At 35.5% G+C, this 19,452-nt stretch overlaps 1 protein-coding gene across 1 annotated transcript in view; it reads right to left on the bottom strand.

The window, feature by feature from the left end:
- The window catches only part of PLXDC2 (plexin domain containing 2), a 407,678-nt gene that overhangs the window by 41,720 nt on the left and 346,506 nt on the right, over nt 1–19,452 (bottom strand). The window contains exon 12 of the mRNA XM_060006184.1: nt 18,089–18,127. Within this exon, the coding sequence (XP_059862167.1) occupies nt 18,089–18,127 (39 nt within the window). The remainder of the gene's footprint in view (nt 1–18,088; nt 18,128–19,452) is intronic.

Raw genomic sequence — 19,452 nt, 5'->3', positions numbered from 1 at the left:
TAAATCAAAACCACAATGAGATACCTCCTCACAGTTATTAGGATGGCTACGATCAACAAAATAGAAAATAACTAATGTTGGTGAGGTTGTGGAGAAATTGGAACCCTTGTGCGCTCTTGGTGGGAATGGAAAATAATGTGGTCACTATGGGAAACAGTAGGGTGCTCCTCAAACAATCAAAAACAGAATTACCATATGATCCAACAACTCCACTTTGTGGTATATACTCAAAAGAATTGAAAGCAGAATCTTGAAGAGACATTTGTACATCTATCTTAGCAGCATTATTTACAATAGCTAAAACATGGAAGCAACCCAATGTCCATCAACAGATGAATGGATAAGCAAAGTGTCACATAAACATACAATTGAATGTCATTTAGCCTTAAAAAGAAAGGAAATTCTTACATATGTTACAACATGGATGAACTTTGTGCTAAGTGAAATAAGCCAATCACAAAAAGACAAATACCGTATGTTTCCACTTATGATTAGAGTAGTCAAAATTGTAGAGACAGAAAGTAGAATGGTGGCTGCCAGGGACTGGGGGGAGGGAGGAGAGAATGAGGATTTTGGTTTAATGGGTACAGTTTCAGTTTTACAAGATGAAAAGAGCTATGGAGATGGACAGTGGTGATGGTTGCACAACATTATGAATGCATTTAATATCACTGAATTGTACACTTAAAAATGATTAAGGTGGTAAATTTTATGTTACGTGTATTTTATCGCAATAAAAATATAAACAATTTACAATTTGCCAGGCATATTTGTATTGTTTTACAAGTATCAAATTAATGACCATAAGAGATAGGCATTATTATTATTCCCATTTCATAGATGAGAAGACTAAGGCATAGCAAAATTAGGAAACGTGCCAAGGTTGTAAAGCTATTAAGATGGACTGGGACTCAAACATGAGCAGTCTGCCCTCAGAGTCTGCACTCTGAATCTGTGATCAATAATTTCTCAATTAACACTGAACTGTATGTACTGCTATTTCCTCTTATTTCTTGTGAGTTCTTCTGGTAAAGAAGTCTGAAAAGAACCTGGTAATTTCAGGTCAAGATAAATCAACTTCAATATGATTAAAGAATTAACATTGTGCCTGCAAAGGGACAGAGGCTGTGTGTCTTGTCACTTCTCTGGGACAAGGAGGGTGTCAATGTCTGACATCATATGTACTTAAACCCATGTTTGGTGGAGGGAAGGAGGGAGAGGGAAAAAAGGGAAATAAAAGAAACAGAAAAAGAAAGGTTGTTGAAAATGGGTTACAGATAGTGGAATAACTACTTCTCCAATAAAGATCAAATGAGGTTATAATAAATTACTTAATCTGTCTAGTCTTCGGCTAGTTTATCTCTACCACATGGTCAATAACAATAACCACTCCATAGGGTTGCTGTGAAAATCAAACATTTAATACATATTAAGTACATAGGAGAGTACCTGGCATGTAATAAGTACTTAATTAATGCAGCTATTATGTTATTGTATTTTATATGAGGCAAATTATACTGTCAGATTCATGACACCATATAAACTATGTTTCTGCCCTGAACATTTGTTACTTTTAAGAGTTTGGCTTCATTCTTAAGTATGCTTGTATTACTGCACTTTGTGCTCTTGGCTATTTTCTCATTTTTAAAAGAGTGTGACAGATTACTTTCACGGGAAAATAGGATTAATTTAAAGGTTGCTTTGGGCAAAATGTGGCAAAAATATCTTCTTGAGTCACGAAAGGAAGCCTTGAATGGTTCTTCAAATCTCATATATAATTCCATCCCTCTATCCCTCCTTCCCTTCATCTATCCATCCATCCATCCATTCATCCAAAAAGCATCTGGTTCTATTTCTGGGATTAACAGTCTTTTACAAGCAACATGCCAAAGTTCAGTCTCATTTTTTTTGTGTGTGTGAGGATGGGAAAGGAAAGGAAAAGACACTTATGACTTGACCTTGGGCTGTCACTTCCCAAGTGGGCCAGAGACCCAGAACCTGTTGAGGAGGCAGTAGGCAAGGGACAGTCCTTCTCAGGAAGGAAGAGGAGAGCCAGGGACATGTTTCATTCAATAAGAGTTCTCATCAGTAAAACTATCTTTGACTTGCAGGACATAGGTCGCCAATCTTTAGAGTAAAAAATTGTAATTGCATTTATACCTTGAAATCTACTCATTCCTTTTATTTAGGCATAAATGTTTACTTTCATAATTATTACTTACTTATATTTCTAATAATGGCTACTTATGAAATCTCCCTTTACAAATTCTCCTTTACAGTACTGGTATAGATGTTAAGACACCCTTTCATATCTAATGAAACCTCTACAGAATGTAGTTCGTTACTAGCCAATTAGCATTTTATAACATTTCTGGATGATGATGATTTTAATAAAATAAACAATCTTCATGGATTTTCAAAATACTACTAACCAGTCGACAACATAAATATGTAGGAATCTATGAATGTGCACATGACTTTATGTGTCTTAATTAGAGAAAAACACTTAAGGAGAAATGTAGCAAATTCAATTCCAAGATATTACAGGGTTATCCTGGTGTCCCAAGCCAGTGCTATTTTTAAACGCTTCAGAATAACCATCTAAATGAAGTGGCAAAAATTACACACATATTTCTGGAGAACATATTTTTCTGTTCTCATATTATTTAGCCAAGTTTTCTGCATCTCTATTCTAGCTGGTCTCTCTATTAACAGGTATTATGATGGCATATTAAGGGACATTGAGTCTGGAGGTGAAGTGAACACCCCATTGATGTGCTCTGATATTAAATTCTTTCACTATTTGGTTTCCAGTTTAATACCACTATTCAATTAAATGGTATAGGTTTTGCACACTTACGGGGACCTGCAAACAGATTGCAGAGAATCCTTTGTGTTAAAAATGATGAGCACCTCAAACGCAAAATTGAAATTTAAAATCTTTAAGCAAGCGCTAGCAATTTCCATATTTGAAGTTTAGTTCATTCACCTCAAGGGCAGACTGCTCAAATAAATTGATTTCGTTCCTTCAGAAAAGACAATAAACAAAGATGTCAACTTTGGCGACATTCATTTCTGGGGCTCGACTGATTGTTCCTGGAAACTGGCAGATAGAAGTGGGTCAAAGAAGACTCTGAACCTGTTTCAGGTACAAACTTCTGAAGCTTGTCAGAGTCCACAGGAGTTGGGGGAATATTCAGAGGTCAGAAGGAATCTAGTCTGAAAACCAAACTCTAATTCTATTCTTAGAAATATCTTATGCTCTTTCATTTATGTCCCAAAGTGAACAAAAGCCAAAGAATTATCCTCACACACGCACAGTATTGCTTAGGGGACAATTCAAATCTTTAGCTTTTTTACCTTTACGTTGTGTCTTCAAATAAGATGAATTAATGACAAAACACAATAAGACATCCTCAAATAGAGCCTCAAGGCCAAAAAAGAAAGTATATAAATATATTTGAAAAGCCTATCAAATCAAGATCTTTTTTTCTACTATGTCGTAGACATACTTTAAAACATAAATGAAGCACAGAAAATCAATAGTATCAAAGATAATATACTCTCATCTGAGCCACTGAGTGACCTATCAGTTCTTATGAGTTCCTAACTTCTTAGTACATTATAAAACGCAGATCGATATTTAGACACAGACAGGACTGTTGAGAATTGTCAAAGCTATCAAAGCATTCGCTATCTTTGGGTGAGTTTTACCTACCATGATAGCAAAGATAACAGATTTTTAAAAGGTACTAAGCACACATTGAAAATATTCAGGACCTCATGTAAATGTGTTTAATTTTCTTCATTTCAAGAAAAGTTTATGAATTATTGATAAGAGACAAAATGAAAGAAAGAATAAAGTAGAAGAAAGAAGATAGGAGGAAAGAAGGAAAACAAAATTGACCTTTTGTTTCTTCAAAGTGTAGCATTTAATTTTAAACCTCTATGTCTCCTTGCTTTTTCTACGACTGATTTTTTTTTTCAGTATTTACATGCATGTAGCATTGATATTCTGTATTTAGAAGTACAATCCTTTAATATGTTAGAGATTTTAATACATTGCTAAAATGGTCTGTACCCACTTTTAAATCTTGCTGATAATTAAAGTCCAGCAATAAAGTAAAACTAAAATAGAAATACTCCTTGTCTGAAATTTTATTCACTCTAAAGTGTTATTTCTAAATCTAACTCTTCTCTTGGCTTTAAAAAGAAACACTACAGCCCATAAATACCACAATGTATTAATGTCTTTTGGGGGACCAAGAGGCTTTGGACAAAGTCTTACACAAATTTGTTCAAAATTCATAAATCTTATATGGTTGATGTCAAATGTTCTTTTTTAACACTTCAGAATGAAGTTAAACTATGAAATGCTTAAAATGTTACTGTTCCACTTTTGGATTAAAAACACATGACTTTCCCTGTGGAATATTATTGAACCCATTTATGAGCTAACGAATGTAACAGAAGAAAATCAAGTAAAAATAAAAATTTTAACTAAATTGACTTTTCCTTTGGAAGTTTCCCTTGCAACTGATCTCATTTTGTAGCTCATATAATAAGTCTCATAGCTCTTTTAACTTTCTATAGATATGATATAGACATGATCATGACCTTGGCTTCATTCAGAGTTTCCCCTGGTGTTTTATGTATTTTCTTCTTTTTCATAATTCTCTTAGTTCTTTCATTTTATAACCATGGTGTTCCTATTTTTTGGATGCTTACCAATCTGTCAATATTATTTGGGTATTAGAGGTCCTTGAAACTATCATGCAACCCATACCTAATCCACAATACGAATCACTGTGTCAATACATTCATAATTCACTTTATGACATCTCCATAGGAGGAATTTGGGTAAGTACTGGGAAAAGATATTAAAATGGGTGCACAAAACGCAGCTAAGTGCGTTATGTGTGGTGAGAACAATATCTGGCAGCTGACCCAGCTTCTCTTCTGCAGCCTGTGCTACTACAGGGCAGCTGTGACATTTCATTCAGGGAAACATATAAAACATTCTGGCTTAAAAGAGCTTAGGTTATGACAATCCTTTTTAAACAAGAATCTGTTACCTTTTATCTTAGAAAAATAAAGCTAAATAAAATTTCCGTGAAATCATATTAAAAGAAATGCTTGATTCCATCAAAATGAGGGATTTGGGACAGGAGTCGCCACCCAGCCTGCTTCCAGCCTTGTTCTGTGATTGGTGCTTTTGTGCATGAGTCTGTGTGAGCATCTAAAAGAGGAGATCTACCATATTTATAGCTACTGTAATACCAAAAATAAATCCTTGTAATGATCCGTGATAGTTTTTCATTTCTTATTTATGTGCTTTTTTGTAACAATCAACCTATGTCTCTAATATTTTCAGCAACCAAGATCTTTATAAGATCTAACTTGTAACGTTTCCCTAACATCAGCTTTCTATATCAAGTTGTCTTGTTTCTTCATTTAAAAATTATTTTTTAATGATAAAATGTATCTCTACTTCTACAAAATAATCCACAGAAATCTTAGTACTTAAATTATCCGTAACTATTAAACATGTATTAAACACATATATTAAAAATATATTCACAGTTACTATGGAATACCAAAAAATGAGGTTGACAACGTACTTTCAAGATCTGGGGGTACAGAATAGAGTGACCCTTCAGGCCATTTAATCCTGTCCATTAGAATGAAGTCAGTTATATTAAAAGAGGCCACTTCTATACAAACATATGAATATCACAATGAATGTTTGCTTCCCTATCAAATCCATCACTTTTTCTGAACATAGAGAAAGAACCTTTTCACCTTGCTCCCATCAGTGTGGAAAGCCAGATGTGTGTCCAAACCACTTAGCTAATATGAACCCTTACTATTGCCACTCCTTTTAATCATGGCTGTGCTACCAAGTCAATATGAGGCCTTCTTGACATTATTCATGGAAATGGGAATCCGTTCTCTCACTGAAGCTTAAGTAGCAAGGATGTCTCAGTGAATAGTTTTTCCAGTGGAAAGATCAAGTTCAATCTCCATGCACCTGCACTGTACACCCCTCTGTAGGAAAACAGGCCACCAAGGTCCTTATGAGTTTAACTGTCTCTTCCCAGAGCCCAGCGGCAGCTGGGACATGGCCATGCTACAAAGAACCTGCAGCCACTATCTGAAAAACAAAAGCCAAGCTGCTGTGATTCAGCAGGCTGTCTAAATAAAATCAACCTTTCTGTGATTATCTATAGGCAACTTCTTCTGAAAACTGCTGAATATTAAACCAATCTCAAGGTCTTTCACACCTGAGTTTATACTTAAAATTAACGAGAACCTTTGTGCTTCCTAAGAAAGCATGGATTAATTTAGTTGCTGGAGACAACAATGTGGCCCTTGTGGGGACCTCAGGATTGAAACTTAGTCCTTGATGCTCTTAACAACCACACAATCCTTTTGTTATTTGTTGTAGTTTGATGTATGGAATCTCCCAGGCAGGACTAGATGAATGTGCTATGTATCTCAAAAAGACAGAATCGGAAACTGGGAAAAAAACTTGGGTTACCAGAACTAATAAAATGTGCGTGTATAGCAAGAGTAGAAAGAAGAAACTGAAACTTTGAGGACCAGTTTTGCAGGGTATTTATAGTTTATCGCTTAGCAGCAGTACTGCCACAACACGGCTCAGATAATGCCTCTGATGGGGACAGAGTCAGCTAGCCGGCCTGGGAGGAAGGATGCTGTAAAATTGTGTTTGCCACAACTGTCTGCCCCTTAGGTCCTGGAATGTCAAGTTTCCTGGCATCCCTGAATGTGGGATAGAATATGGTTACTCCAGCAGGTGAGCACTCGTCTCAGCCTAATCTTTTCCATCAAATCAGTTTTGTAAAATGGTCCCACACCGTGGGTAGGCAGCACTCCTATGACTCTTATAGTTGCAAGGGTTTGGGTCTCAAAGTGTTGGGGGATGGGATCAGAGGACCTGTAAGGCTCATTCTCACTATGAACTGGCAATTGGCGCTGCTTGTGTTTGCTGAGATCTTGGACCGCTTTAACAGAGGGAGAATGGCAGGCAAATGGCTACATAATGTCCTTGCTTTCATTCAACATGCACTTAAGCTTCAGTGAGAGAAAGGATCCCATTGTTATGAATAATTTCAAGAACGTCTCATGCTGATCTGGTAGTAGAGCCATGATTAAGAGGAGTGCAGGTACTAAGGCTCCACACTAGCTACGTGGTTTGGACACGCATCTGTCTTTCTGCTTTGACAGGTACAGGGTGAAGAGGACTCTTCCTCCGGGTTCAGTGCCACATCTGGAGCAGCCCTCCCAGGTTGTAGGACAGGATGGCAATGGGGAGCAGCATGTGCTCTGACAGCAGAGTGTTTGGTGGTAGAGCCCAGCTATATCCCTTACAGACATGTGATCCCAGACAGATTACTTAAATCCCGTGCTTCTGATATTTCATGCGTAAGATACTTCATGCGTAAAATGGGATTATAGTACTACTTTCTTCATAGGGTACTCTAAGGATTAATGAGAGAAACATGCAAAGCCCTTAGAAGAGTGCCTGGTGTATAGTAACAGCCCAATAATTGCTAGATAATTTTATCATTATTAGCAATTACATGGGAAGATTCTAAGAATAACTTAAAGCAAAGCATGAATCAAGTAATCAGAGCATTAAATTTTATGCTACTAATTAGAGAAGCTCGTTTGCTAAGGATAAGACTTTTTACTCTCTTTCATTAAGAATTTTAAGAAGCTTGGAAAAATTTCTTCACAAGAATTAAAAAAAACTATCTAGTTTATGAGAAGGGCATCAAAATTTCTCTTTTTTCTTTCTTTTTTTTTCCACTAAGATAAAATTTGCACCCTTGAAATGCACAGATCTTAAGTGTACAAATCGATAAATTTTGATAATTTTTATATACCAAAGTAATCATCATCTCCATGCCTTCAGAAAATTCCCTTTCCCCGCAACCACTGTGCTTCTTACCGTAGATTCATTTCATCTCCAAAATATATAAACAGCTCATGCAGCACAATATTAAAGAAGCAAACAACCCAATCCAAAAATGGGCAGAAGACCTAAATAGACATTTCTCCAAAGAAGACATACAGATGGCCAAGAAGCACATGAAAATCTGCTCAGCGCCACTAATTATTAGAGAAATGCAAATCAAGACCACAATGAGGTATCACCTCACACCAGTTAGAATGGGCATCATCAGAAAATCTACAAACAACAAATGCTGGAGAGGGTGTGGAGAAAAGGGAACCCTCTTGCACTGTTGGTGGGAATGTAAATTGATACAGCCACTATGGAGAACAGTACGGAGGTTCCTTAAAAAACTAAAAATAGAATTACCATATGATCCAGCAATCCCACTACTGGGCATATACCCAGAGAAAACCATAATTCAAAAAGAGACATGCACCCCAATGTTCATTGTAGCACTATTTACAATAGCCAGGTCATGGAAGCAACCTAAATGCCCATCAACAGATGAATGGATAAAGAAGATGTGGCACATATATACAATGGAATATTACTCAGCCATAAAAAGGAACAAAATTTGGTCATTTATTGAGACGTGGATGGATCTAGAGACTGTCATACAGAGTGAAGTAAGTCAGAAAGAGAAAAACAAATATCGTATACTAACGCATGTATGTGGAACCTAGAAAAATGGTACAGATGAACCGGTTTGCAGGGCAGAAGTTGAGACATAGATGTAGAGAACAAATGTATGGACACCAAGGGAGGAAAACCGTGGTGGGTGGGGATGGTGGTGTGATGGATTGGGCGACTGGGATTGACATGTATACACAGATGTGTATAAAATTGATGACTAATAAGAACCTGCTGTATAAAAAAATAAATAAAATTAAAAAAAATGGTCTACATCAAAAAAAATTATAACTTCTTCCTGATGTATGAGCTTTTTATCATTTGATATGTTCCTCTTTACCTCTGTTGCTACTCCTTGTCTTTAAGTCTACTTAGTCTGATATTTAGTAGCCACTCAACTTTTCCTATGGTTACGTTTGCAGGATATATATTGTTCTATTGTTTTACCTCAAAATCTTTTACCTTAAAATCATTTTACATCTCTTATAAACAGTATATAGTTGGATCTTGTTTTTAAAAAGTCAGTCTGATAATCGATGTTTTTAATTGGAGTGTTTATTCTCTTTATATTTAATATAATTATTGGTATGGCTGAGTTTGGTCTGCCATTTTGCTATTTGTTTCCTTTGAATTCATCCATTACGTGGTCAATTTTTTCCTCCTCTCTTGCCTTCTTTAGGTTAAACAAATGTTTCTTAGAATTCCATTTAAATTACACTTAAAAATTTTTTCTTTAGTAGTTGCTGAGCATAATGTTAACACGTGTTAAAATCACTTATGGTTGAAATTTTATCCAGTAAGTTGTTAATTCATTACTGTAACTGAAATAATAACATTTGGTCACAGTAGCTTATAGTACTGTTATGAATTAGTGTTAAATAATTAGCGCCTGTCCTTGTTACCCAAGATACATTTTAAATCTTGCATGGTATTATTTGAACACTGCATAATAAAATTAAAGCAACAATTAGTCTTAATGGAACAGTAAGCCACTGAAAACCTAGCTGTTGAAAATACTAAACTAAATTTACCATCTAATGGATTAAAATACTGTCTTTAAAGCTTTATGCCTTTTAAAAAATAGCATATCTTTTCTCTCACAAAAAAAATTTTTCTTTTGGTTGCTTAAACTTGTTCAGCTTACTAAATGAGCCATAAGCATTGATTTAAGCTCACATGAAAACACTTAGTGTTGATGTCATAAAACGCCAAGGATGGTCACCGAGGTCAGCAGGCTCCAAATACATACTGGCATGCCCTTTATACATTAATAGGAGGCTCCCTCTTCCATTCCCCTCAGAAATGTTTTATGAGTCCTTTCAACTCCTGGACACTGTACTCTGACCTCTCCCACTCACTCTTGCCCCATTGTTTTGTCTCCTATTATACTGAGAAACTAGCAAGCTCAGATGAACTCTCTCAACTTCTCCCTCTCACCTGGCTCATTTCATTAATGTGGACTGACCTGCCCCAACCTGCACATATATCAGTTCTTTCTCAGTCATCTCTCAACTCCTTATTTTCATGTCTTTTTTCTCCTCAACACCTCTAACATGGAAATATGCTCCTAAAATAAAACAACAGAAATCTCTACTTCCCTTCTCACCAAGCTTCTTTTAAGTAGCAGCGTGTCCTGTTTGACTTCAATTTCCTTATTTCCCATCGACTTCTCAGATTCTGTCTGGGGATTGTGCAGCTGTGGACTGTAGAACTGCCAGGTCAAGGTCAACAAATATCAACAAGCTACCTAATCTAATGGTCACTTTTCTGTTTTTTTTTTTTTTAACTTGTTTTGTCTGCGGCATTGACATTGTTCTCTACTCCCTCCCTGAAATTTTCTTCTTCTTTGTTTTCTGTGATACCAAACTCTTCTGATTTTCCTGCTGTCTCTTTTACTCTGTTTTCAGTTTCCTTCACAAAATCTCAAATGCTGTGTTCCCTCCTTAGTCCTCTTCTCTCTTCACTTATATATTACTCTTTTGTAATCTCATTCACTCTGATAACTTCAACTATCATTTATATGCTGATGATGCCCAAACTTATATCGTTTGCTTATATTTCTCAAGTGAGTTTCAGATTTGCATAGAAAAATGCCTACTGGACATCTTCATTTGGATGTCCCACAGATACTGCAAAGTCAATATGCTCAAATTAAATCCTTGCCTCTCCTAAAAACCTGTTCCTCTTCCTGTTCCCTCTTAACAGCACCATCATCCACCATATAATTAAACCCAAGTTCTGGGAGCCATTTCAGTCACCTTCCTAACACATAAATCACACATCCAATCAGATATTAGTTACGTAGCTTCTACTCATTAAATATATTTCTCCTGTCCATTCTCTCTCCTTTATTCCCATTATTAACCACTACTTTAGTTTAGCCTCTCACTGTTTCTTCTATGAATTACTAGTATTGTTTCTTAACTAGTTTTCTTGGTCTCAGTCTCACTCCTTTCCCATCTGTTCCCCACGATCCCTCAAGAATGACCTGCTAAACATGGAAAATTTTTCATGACACTCCTTTGTCTAAATGATGTCAATGGCTCCCAGCATCTTCAGGATAAAGTTTAAACTCCCTTGTCTAACATTAAACATTAAAGGCTATGAGCCCTGAAGCCCCTTTCAACCTCACCATCCATCACTACTTGTGTATATCTTTACCCTAACCAAATAAACTGTGGCAACTCCAGAGTTAGCTAAACAGATTTTGATGTTTCATGCTACTGAGCCTCTGTCTTTGCTGATCCCTCTGCTGAAATGTCATTCTTCTGTCCCTTTTCTATACACATCTTAACCACAGTTCAAAACTCGGATCAAGCATCATCTCTTCTGGGAAGCTTTCCCATAATTCCAGCTTTATTTAGGTGCCTTTTCTCTGCCCTCATGGTTTTTCCTTAATCTATCTTTGCACTTTCCACACTATACTTAATTATTGATTTACTACTTTATCTCGTCCCACTAGACTACCTGCTTCCTCAGAGTATGCACAGCCCTTGTTTATCTGTGTATCTCCATCTCCTACTAATGGGCATATCGTGTAGTAGTTTAAGAAATGTTTCTTGAATAAATCAGATCAAGTCAAGCCAAATCAACACGAAAGTTAATCTAATTTTCTAGTGACATACACATTATTTTAGTAGCATAAGGCAATTAATCATGATCACTAGGCATTTCATACTAAAAAAAACTATAATAATAACTTTATATATGTTGACTACCCTAGGAAGGGTCACAAGAAATATTGGGTCACACAAAAACTGCTCCTGGGGCCCCTCATAAATCTCAGGTTCCAAATCTAATGGTATATGGAAATCTTTTTCCTCCAACAGGAGATCCCCAAGCCCAGGTTTCTGACAAGAAGAGAGCCGACAGAAAATTATATAGGAGATAAGCACAGAAAGAAAGGTAGGAATTGATCAATGAGAGGATGTAGTAAAACATTCTGCTGATGGCAAATGGAAAGTGTATTTAGAGCTGCTTCTTGGAAGCCATGTGTGTGTATTTCTTGAGAGCTTCTGCTACATCATTCTGTTCTATCAGCAGCATAAACTCTACAAATCCTAATAAAGGAGAAAATGTATATTCCGATGTGATTTTTCTTTCGCTTTTCCTATCCTGGATCACAATTTTTTTTAAACAATTGGGTTGAACAATGAAATTAAAATTTTTGTGGCTCAAAAATGCCAAAAAAAATTAAGCAATTTCATATGGTTCAACAAAATAAAGAAAATGTAACTTTTACTAAAATAAATAAATTGGTAACTGCTAAAATGGACTAATTTTCACATACTATACTGAAAATGAGCTATAACAAACGTAATGCTGCTGGGTCCCTTGCCTCTGCTGAGCAAGACACATTCTCGATGTGTAGACAGGGGTAATTTCTTGTTGCCACCAGTTAAAGTGTTGCTTTAGAGGAGTCATGAGGTAAAGGTAAGGAACAACGGGCGGATTCAGTGTAAGAAATGTCATTCTTATTTGGGGGATTCTGGCAGAAAGAAATCAAGAATTCATGCAATTCTTGATACGCAGTGTGGTCTGTGAACTGGTGGTTTCTGCATTATCTGAGAATTTGTTAGAAAGGCACTGCAAAGATTTGGGCTCCACCCTGGAACTACTAAAGCAGAAAATGCATTTTAACAAGACTCTCTCTTCCTCCAGCGATTCCGATGCTTTTTAATATTTATGAAGAATTGCATCAGACCACTCGTTCTCAACTGAACTTTACGTGGGAATCACCTGAGGGTTTAAAAAGTATTGATGCCTGGGTCCCAGCTCCCTAGGCTGAGATTTAAGTGGTATGGAGAACAGTCAGCACTGGGGTTTTATGAGCCAGAATAATAAAATTAGATGAGGATAACTGGATGATTCCCATGTACATGTAAAGTTGAAAACCACTACTCCGGACAAAATCTTAGGAGAGAAATTCTTAATCCTAGGGAACATTCAAAATAATATTCTGAAATATAAGAAATTTTCATTATTATGGCACATATACACTTTATTACAGAGTTAGTGCTATCATGAAAAGTAGCCAGAGCAAAAGATAAAACCAAATGCCAAGACACTTTATAGTTTCAGAAACAGAAAGTGATAGATATTCAATAGTCTGTCAAAAGGTAATAACAGTTTCCCTTTGCTTACAAGACTGTGATCTATGGGAAAGAAGTAGATGAAAAAAAATAGCAAGGGAAGGTAGGGAAACGAGTGAAAGATATGTTACTTTAATGATTTATGTATTAAAGTCAAAAAATAATTTGACTGAATGATAAATGAAACACTAGACACTTGATCAGTTGCTACAGACTAGGTAAAAAAATACAACCTTAGAGGTAGTCTAGTGAATAAGTCAGAATAATGTTCTAACATTTTATCTTTGGATGAAAAGTCTTATATGTTCAGAAATAGAAATCTAAATACAACAGAATCAGAATTTAGGCCATTCTGTAGTTCATTCGAAGTATTTCTGTATTAGCTCTTTGAAATCAATCCCTTTGCAGATTTGTACCCCAGAATTAACTTAATCATGTTCTGCAAACTGCTTAACGTAGTTATTTCAGCATCCCTTCGATGAAAACCCCAACTTCCAACTCAAGCACACAGCCTTTCAGAATCCAAGTTTAGTAGACTTCCTAGCAATAAGAAGAAATGACAAACACAGTGCCACCTGCATGACACAACAATTCTGTCTGGAGTGTCAATACTTAAATATCATTAGCAATTAAGAACTTACATTCAAATATATTTTTAAAAGAAACTTAATTTTATCAAAGGAAAGAACCTTCAGAGGAACCAAGAGAGAATGCAGTTTTTGGTACTCTGATACATCTCAGTCAACAAATTTTAAATAATAAAATCAATCACAGGATTTTAGAGCTTGAAATAATTTTAACATCTGCAGTGCAGCAGAATGGTACAACTCGATTTGCTAAATTGAGCTGAATCTGGTTGAAGATTTCATTTCTCAATTAAAAGACTTTGCCATTGATTCAACTTGCAAACCTTTTTCAGCCAGCCCTAAATATAATTTTATCCAGTTTGCATCTTGAAGACATTTACATTTCTATTTATTTGGTGAGTGTCATTTGGAAGCAACTAATTAAATGCCAAAGAAGGCATTCAATAGCTGTACTGCTAAAATATATAGCTAGGTAATTCCTTAAAAATGCGACTCTTAAAAAAGCTTTTGCCAGAATTTGAAAACCCAAGGAAGGTGTAGTTTTAAGTGCTTATAACAATTATCCACAGAAATACATATATTTAAAGAATACTTTCTAGGAACCCCTTAATGGAGAATTAAACTTGAATTTCTCGAGAAACATAGAAGGTTGAAAGAATTTAGTTTTTGATCATAAACACAGAGTAGCCCTGTAGTTTGCAGAACACATGCGAGTGCTTCAGACACTTCTCAATGACACAGGAGAATGAATGCACTGTTTTTCAAAGAAAGGTTAAAATGGAAACTAATGCATAATTACACGGGAAGAGGAAATTTCATTTCCAAATACTTCTAAGTATAATCAGTTATAGTAGGTGTGAGTAAAACTCCTTACAGCGGCATCTCCCCTGTGAAGCTTCTAAGAGGTCTCAACTGCAAGGGAGCAGCCATGCTGTGAGGCCGCCAAGGACCTCACATCCAGACATCCTCACATCCACACATCCTCACATCCACATCCAGACTAAATAAATTCACATCCCAGCTCTGCCACGTACCAGCCAGGTAAACTTACTTTTCTGTACCTTCGTTTCCTCAGCTATAAAATGGAAATACAAATAGGACGAATTACAGGGGTATTGTGTGAATTAAATGAGTTAATATACGTACAGCATTTGGAACTGTGCTTGGAACATAGGAAAGAGTGTCTTTCATCTTCTTTTCTCTTTTCTTCCCCCCTCCTCCCCCCCTCCTTCTCATCCTTCATTTCTTCCTCCTACTTCCTCCTCCTCCTCTCCAGTCCTTCACATAAATAAGGGAGCAGAAATGATACTTAATTAGACATCTGTATTACTCGAAACTTAATATTATAAACATGCGAGTAGGAATATTTCAGTTGGAGATAAAATGCTATCTTTATATTAGTTCTGCTGAGTTTTTGTATTCAGCCATTTACCATGGTAAATCAATGCTATATCTTACTAAGGGGACCTGCACTCCTTAGGAATCATTCTCTTTTTTTAGATTTTTTCAGTTTCTTTTCTCCAAACTATTTACAGAGCCTAGAATTTTCACTCAACTCTGAAGGCTAATAAAACCTCTCCAATCAAATGACTAGCTTGAAATTTGCAGAGGCTCTACCTAGACCTAATCTAAATGTAGCAGGAAACACAATGCACAACTGAGATTTATCAAGAGTGATTTAGCAGACTGGAACTCAGTTTGCGTCCTGTGAATGAGAATCCCTGTCGTGTTTCTTTGGTGTCCAGCTGCACAGAAGTATTTTATGTTTTCATATCAAAGATGAAGGAAAATCTCCTGGAAAGTGAATATATAATCATGTCAGCTATGGATTCCACTAAGAAAATCAACTACTTTAACTCAAAGAAATATCCCAGGAAGACTCAGAGCCCAGGTAATCCAATATCTAAAGAAGATGATGTATGTAAAGGCAGAGTCTAGCTACACAATGACTGCTTTGAAAAATGTCACCCTCTTTTCTAGAAAATACAGACCTCTAAATTAAAATGGTTTTAAGAACAGCCAGTTAAATCGAGAAAGAAAATGTGCTGAGTTTCTTTGCAATCATACATAGCAATTTATAAAAATGTCTTAGCTTGCATTGAAAAGAATTCTCAATAAATGTGAGAAAACATGTAAATTAGGCATCCTTTTTCATTATTACCTCAATCTTGCAAAAATGTTAAGCTGGAGGGGGGAGGAGGAGAACGATGCTGAATTCTGTTTTCAACAGAATTCGTTTTAATTAACGAACGAAGTTGGATTTAAATTGGCAATCCTTCCTACATCTCCATATTCCATAAAATAAAAAGCAATGACAGCAGGTTATCTTAATAAAGTTGCTGTAAAAAGTAATGTATGATATCCCTTAAGTACTCTTCGACGGGAACATTTGTCTTGACACTGGTCAGGTTGGTCTGCTCTAACTGCACTTTTAGGAAAAGTGCTTTATAAACAAACCTAGCTGTGAAAAGAGTTCCAATGTATAGACATGTTTAAGTCTTATTGTGATAGTTTGGAATTCTGATGGGTACCTGATGCATATTAATGATCTAAATATCACCTGAAAATCCAACAGTCAACTTTTCTAGTATGACAGAAAAGAGGAAACGTCCTCCATTTCAATCTTGGAATTTACTTAACTTGATGTCTCAGCATCATAAGATAGTTTTAATGCACTGCGTTAAGAAAATCTTCAAAATGATTCCTTGCTGCATTAAACAAAACTAGGGATTTTCCTTGAGATAGTTGGTAATATTCTAGAAAACTATTTTGCAAAATGTATTCCACAAAACATTAAGTCATTGAGATGCTATTTGTAAAAAGTTTTTATGACCAAATAGCAGAGAAATGCCAGGTACTAAATCTTTATTACCATCTTGAAATTTCTTTAGAATCTATGCTCTCTGAAAGCAGGGAATTTGTCTAAACCTTTTTCACTACCATAGCAGCAAGCATGTAACAATCCCTTGCAATTAGCAGGCACTAGGCAGGAATAAATGAATGAATTCACGAACGAACAGTAAAAGTTTTAAACAGTTTTCCAGAAAATAAATCTCTTTCATTTTCTTTCACCCAGAGTATCTCATACCTATTTGATCACATGAATCCTTTGTTCTTTCTGTTAGCATTATGGAATATTTTAGTCATATTAAAGAAAAAAAAAGAAAAGACAGCAGGAGAATAATATAACAAACACACATGTAACCACTACCCATGTTAAGAATTAAATGTAACAAATACAACAGAAGCCTCTGGGTACCCCTCCTCCATTTCATTCATCTCATACTATATACCCTCTCTCAAAATGAGGTAACCCCAACATGAGGACTTAGGTTCACTAACATCCTGCTCTGAGAAATTTTGAACTAGGGGATTGCTAAAGTCCCTTCAAACACCAAGATTTTATTTCTAGCGTGTATATGTGGCAAATGGTCATCTGTTAAGCTATCCACTTACTGCATTAATACAATAATGAATAAGAAATTAATGAAATAAAACACTTTGCTACAGAAGCAAGACAAGGACAAACGATGTAATAATGATATATATGAAGAGGCTAAGCAGCTTCTCTTTTAAGTGGACTGATCTAAAGATATAGATATACATATATAGTAACCTAAGAAAACACAGAAGTAATTGTTACTTGACCTAGACTGAGTAATTTAGGAACTATTCTCTACAGTTATAGAGAAAAACATCCCTAACAATGTATATATTGGATTCGGACTTAGGATTTCATCTGGGGCTGCAAAAGTGAAATTGTGTCTAGGTCAGTGTCACAGTGTACCCACGTTTACATAAGAGATGCTGCGAAGAAGAGGAAACCCCCTTCCTGAGCTGAATAAACAATTACTAATAACACATCTCTTTTATGAAATCCAGCATTCTATGACAGAGCTGCACATATAAATATGAAGTAACATAATTTAATAGGAAAAGGACTATTTTTAAATTTTTAGTCAATGTCTTTCAAAGCCTTGATAGTCACATGTGCAACTGATAAACCTAGGACGACAGCGACAAGGCACAGCAAGATGTGTGGATAAATCTTCACTTTACAATTGGTCATTGGTGTCTTGCAGTTTTACAGGCAAATACAAAGATTAGAATTTTATTCCACTATTGAAACAATTTGACTTTTCAAGCCAACCGCTGAATTCTTCCTATGTTACATACCAACACGGAAAGAAATATAACCTTACTCTATATTTAGAAGTCCACAAGTCCCTTCCATATTTAAATAGATGAAATAGATTAGTATCTAAAAACTTTTATAAAAGAAAAAAATCAGTTCCTACCTCCATTATCTTTTAGATGTAGAGCTATCTTGGTATCATCTGGAAGAGAAAAGTCAAAGTTATAACAGAAAAAATTTTAAGGTGCACAAATCTTAAGACCAGTAATTGTCCACTAATGCCTTCACTATAACAGGAATAGCTTTTGATATTTTACTGAGTAAATTTCTATGGCAGTGGGAGCAGGTCGCAGGTTATATGATGTAATACTAAACTTTCTTACTGAAATTGCAAGATGGAGACTTCAGTAAATTATTATATGACTCTTAAGAGCTGTGAGAAAAGTACACTGTTGTAATTTTAACTTAAAATACATTCATTTTAATTTTCTAAAATGACATTGTAATTAGACTCTACAGTCTTTATTTTAAAAATCAAAATCAAGAAAATTCCAACTTAATTGGAATAGTAAATATTTGTCTGTATTTACAAATTCAACTTCAAAAGTTAAATGCTTACTTATTGCTAACAAATATGACCAAAATCATATACAAAAAGATCTTGTCCTATGTGAACAAAATGTAGAATGTGCTTTTTTTATATTTCAGGGGTATATTTCATTCTAAAGGATAGGATTCAAATTACAAAAATACTTTTCTCAGGCTATATAACAACCCACAGTAAGATGGATTAAAATATAACATTGCTTTTAAAAGCAATAAAATATATTTAGCAGCTAGCTATCCTCCACCTCACTTTATCACTTTATTCCAGTTAACTTTTAATATTCAATTAAATTTCAATGAAAAGATTCAAGTTTAATTTAATATCTTATTTAAATGAAAGCAAGGTTTATGAACGTAAACAAATAAGACCATGTTTTCCCCCTTAGAGCTTACTCTTGGCCAAGCGGTCTCACATTTCTCCCTAGTGGTACCTTTCAGAATCGATGGTTAACAAATTTAGGCTAATATACCTTCTTCCCCCAATGAGTTGTGCTCATGCATTAATGTTCTTTAGTATTTTTGCCTTTCCTGGTAAAGGAAATGTTTTTCAAGTACAATTTCTGTGTCATACACAGTGCCTCTCTACAGGTTATAGACCAGCATATTTTACTGACTGTATCCAGGCAAATATTAATAGAATTGCATATAAGTCGGATTACCTAGTGTTCAGAATCCAAAATCAATGGACATTTTATGTGCATTTTGCCTTTCTATCCTGTGACTAAAATGTTGATTGCCATTATTACAAAGTTTAGCAATATGAAAGGAAGTCTTTATTTCTTTTCTGAGGAGGACTAGTAGCCAGGATCACTCTGAAAGACTACATCTCAATAAAAGCCATCCATACATTAACAAGAACCCAGCACATATTTTTATTCCATAATAATTTTGTCTTTTCCCTTTTAGACATCCCTACGAAAT

The sequence above is a fragment of the Delphinus delphis genome, chromosome 2 (genome assembly GCF_949987515.2).
Source record: "Delphinus delphis chromosome 2, mDelDel1.2, whole genome shotgun sequence".
Classification (NCBI taxonomy): domain Eukaryota; kingdom Metazoa; phylum Chordata; class Mammalia; order Artiodactyla; family Delphinidae; genus Delphinus; species Delphinus delphis.
Note: the sequence above shows the minus strand (reverse complement) of the source record. Positions and strands in the feature narration are given on the sequence as shown.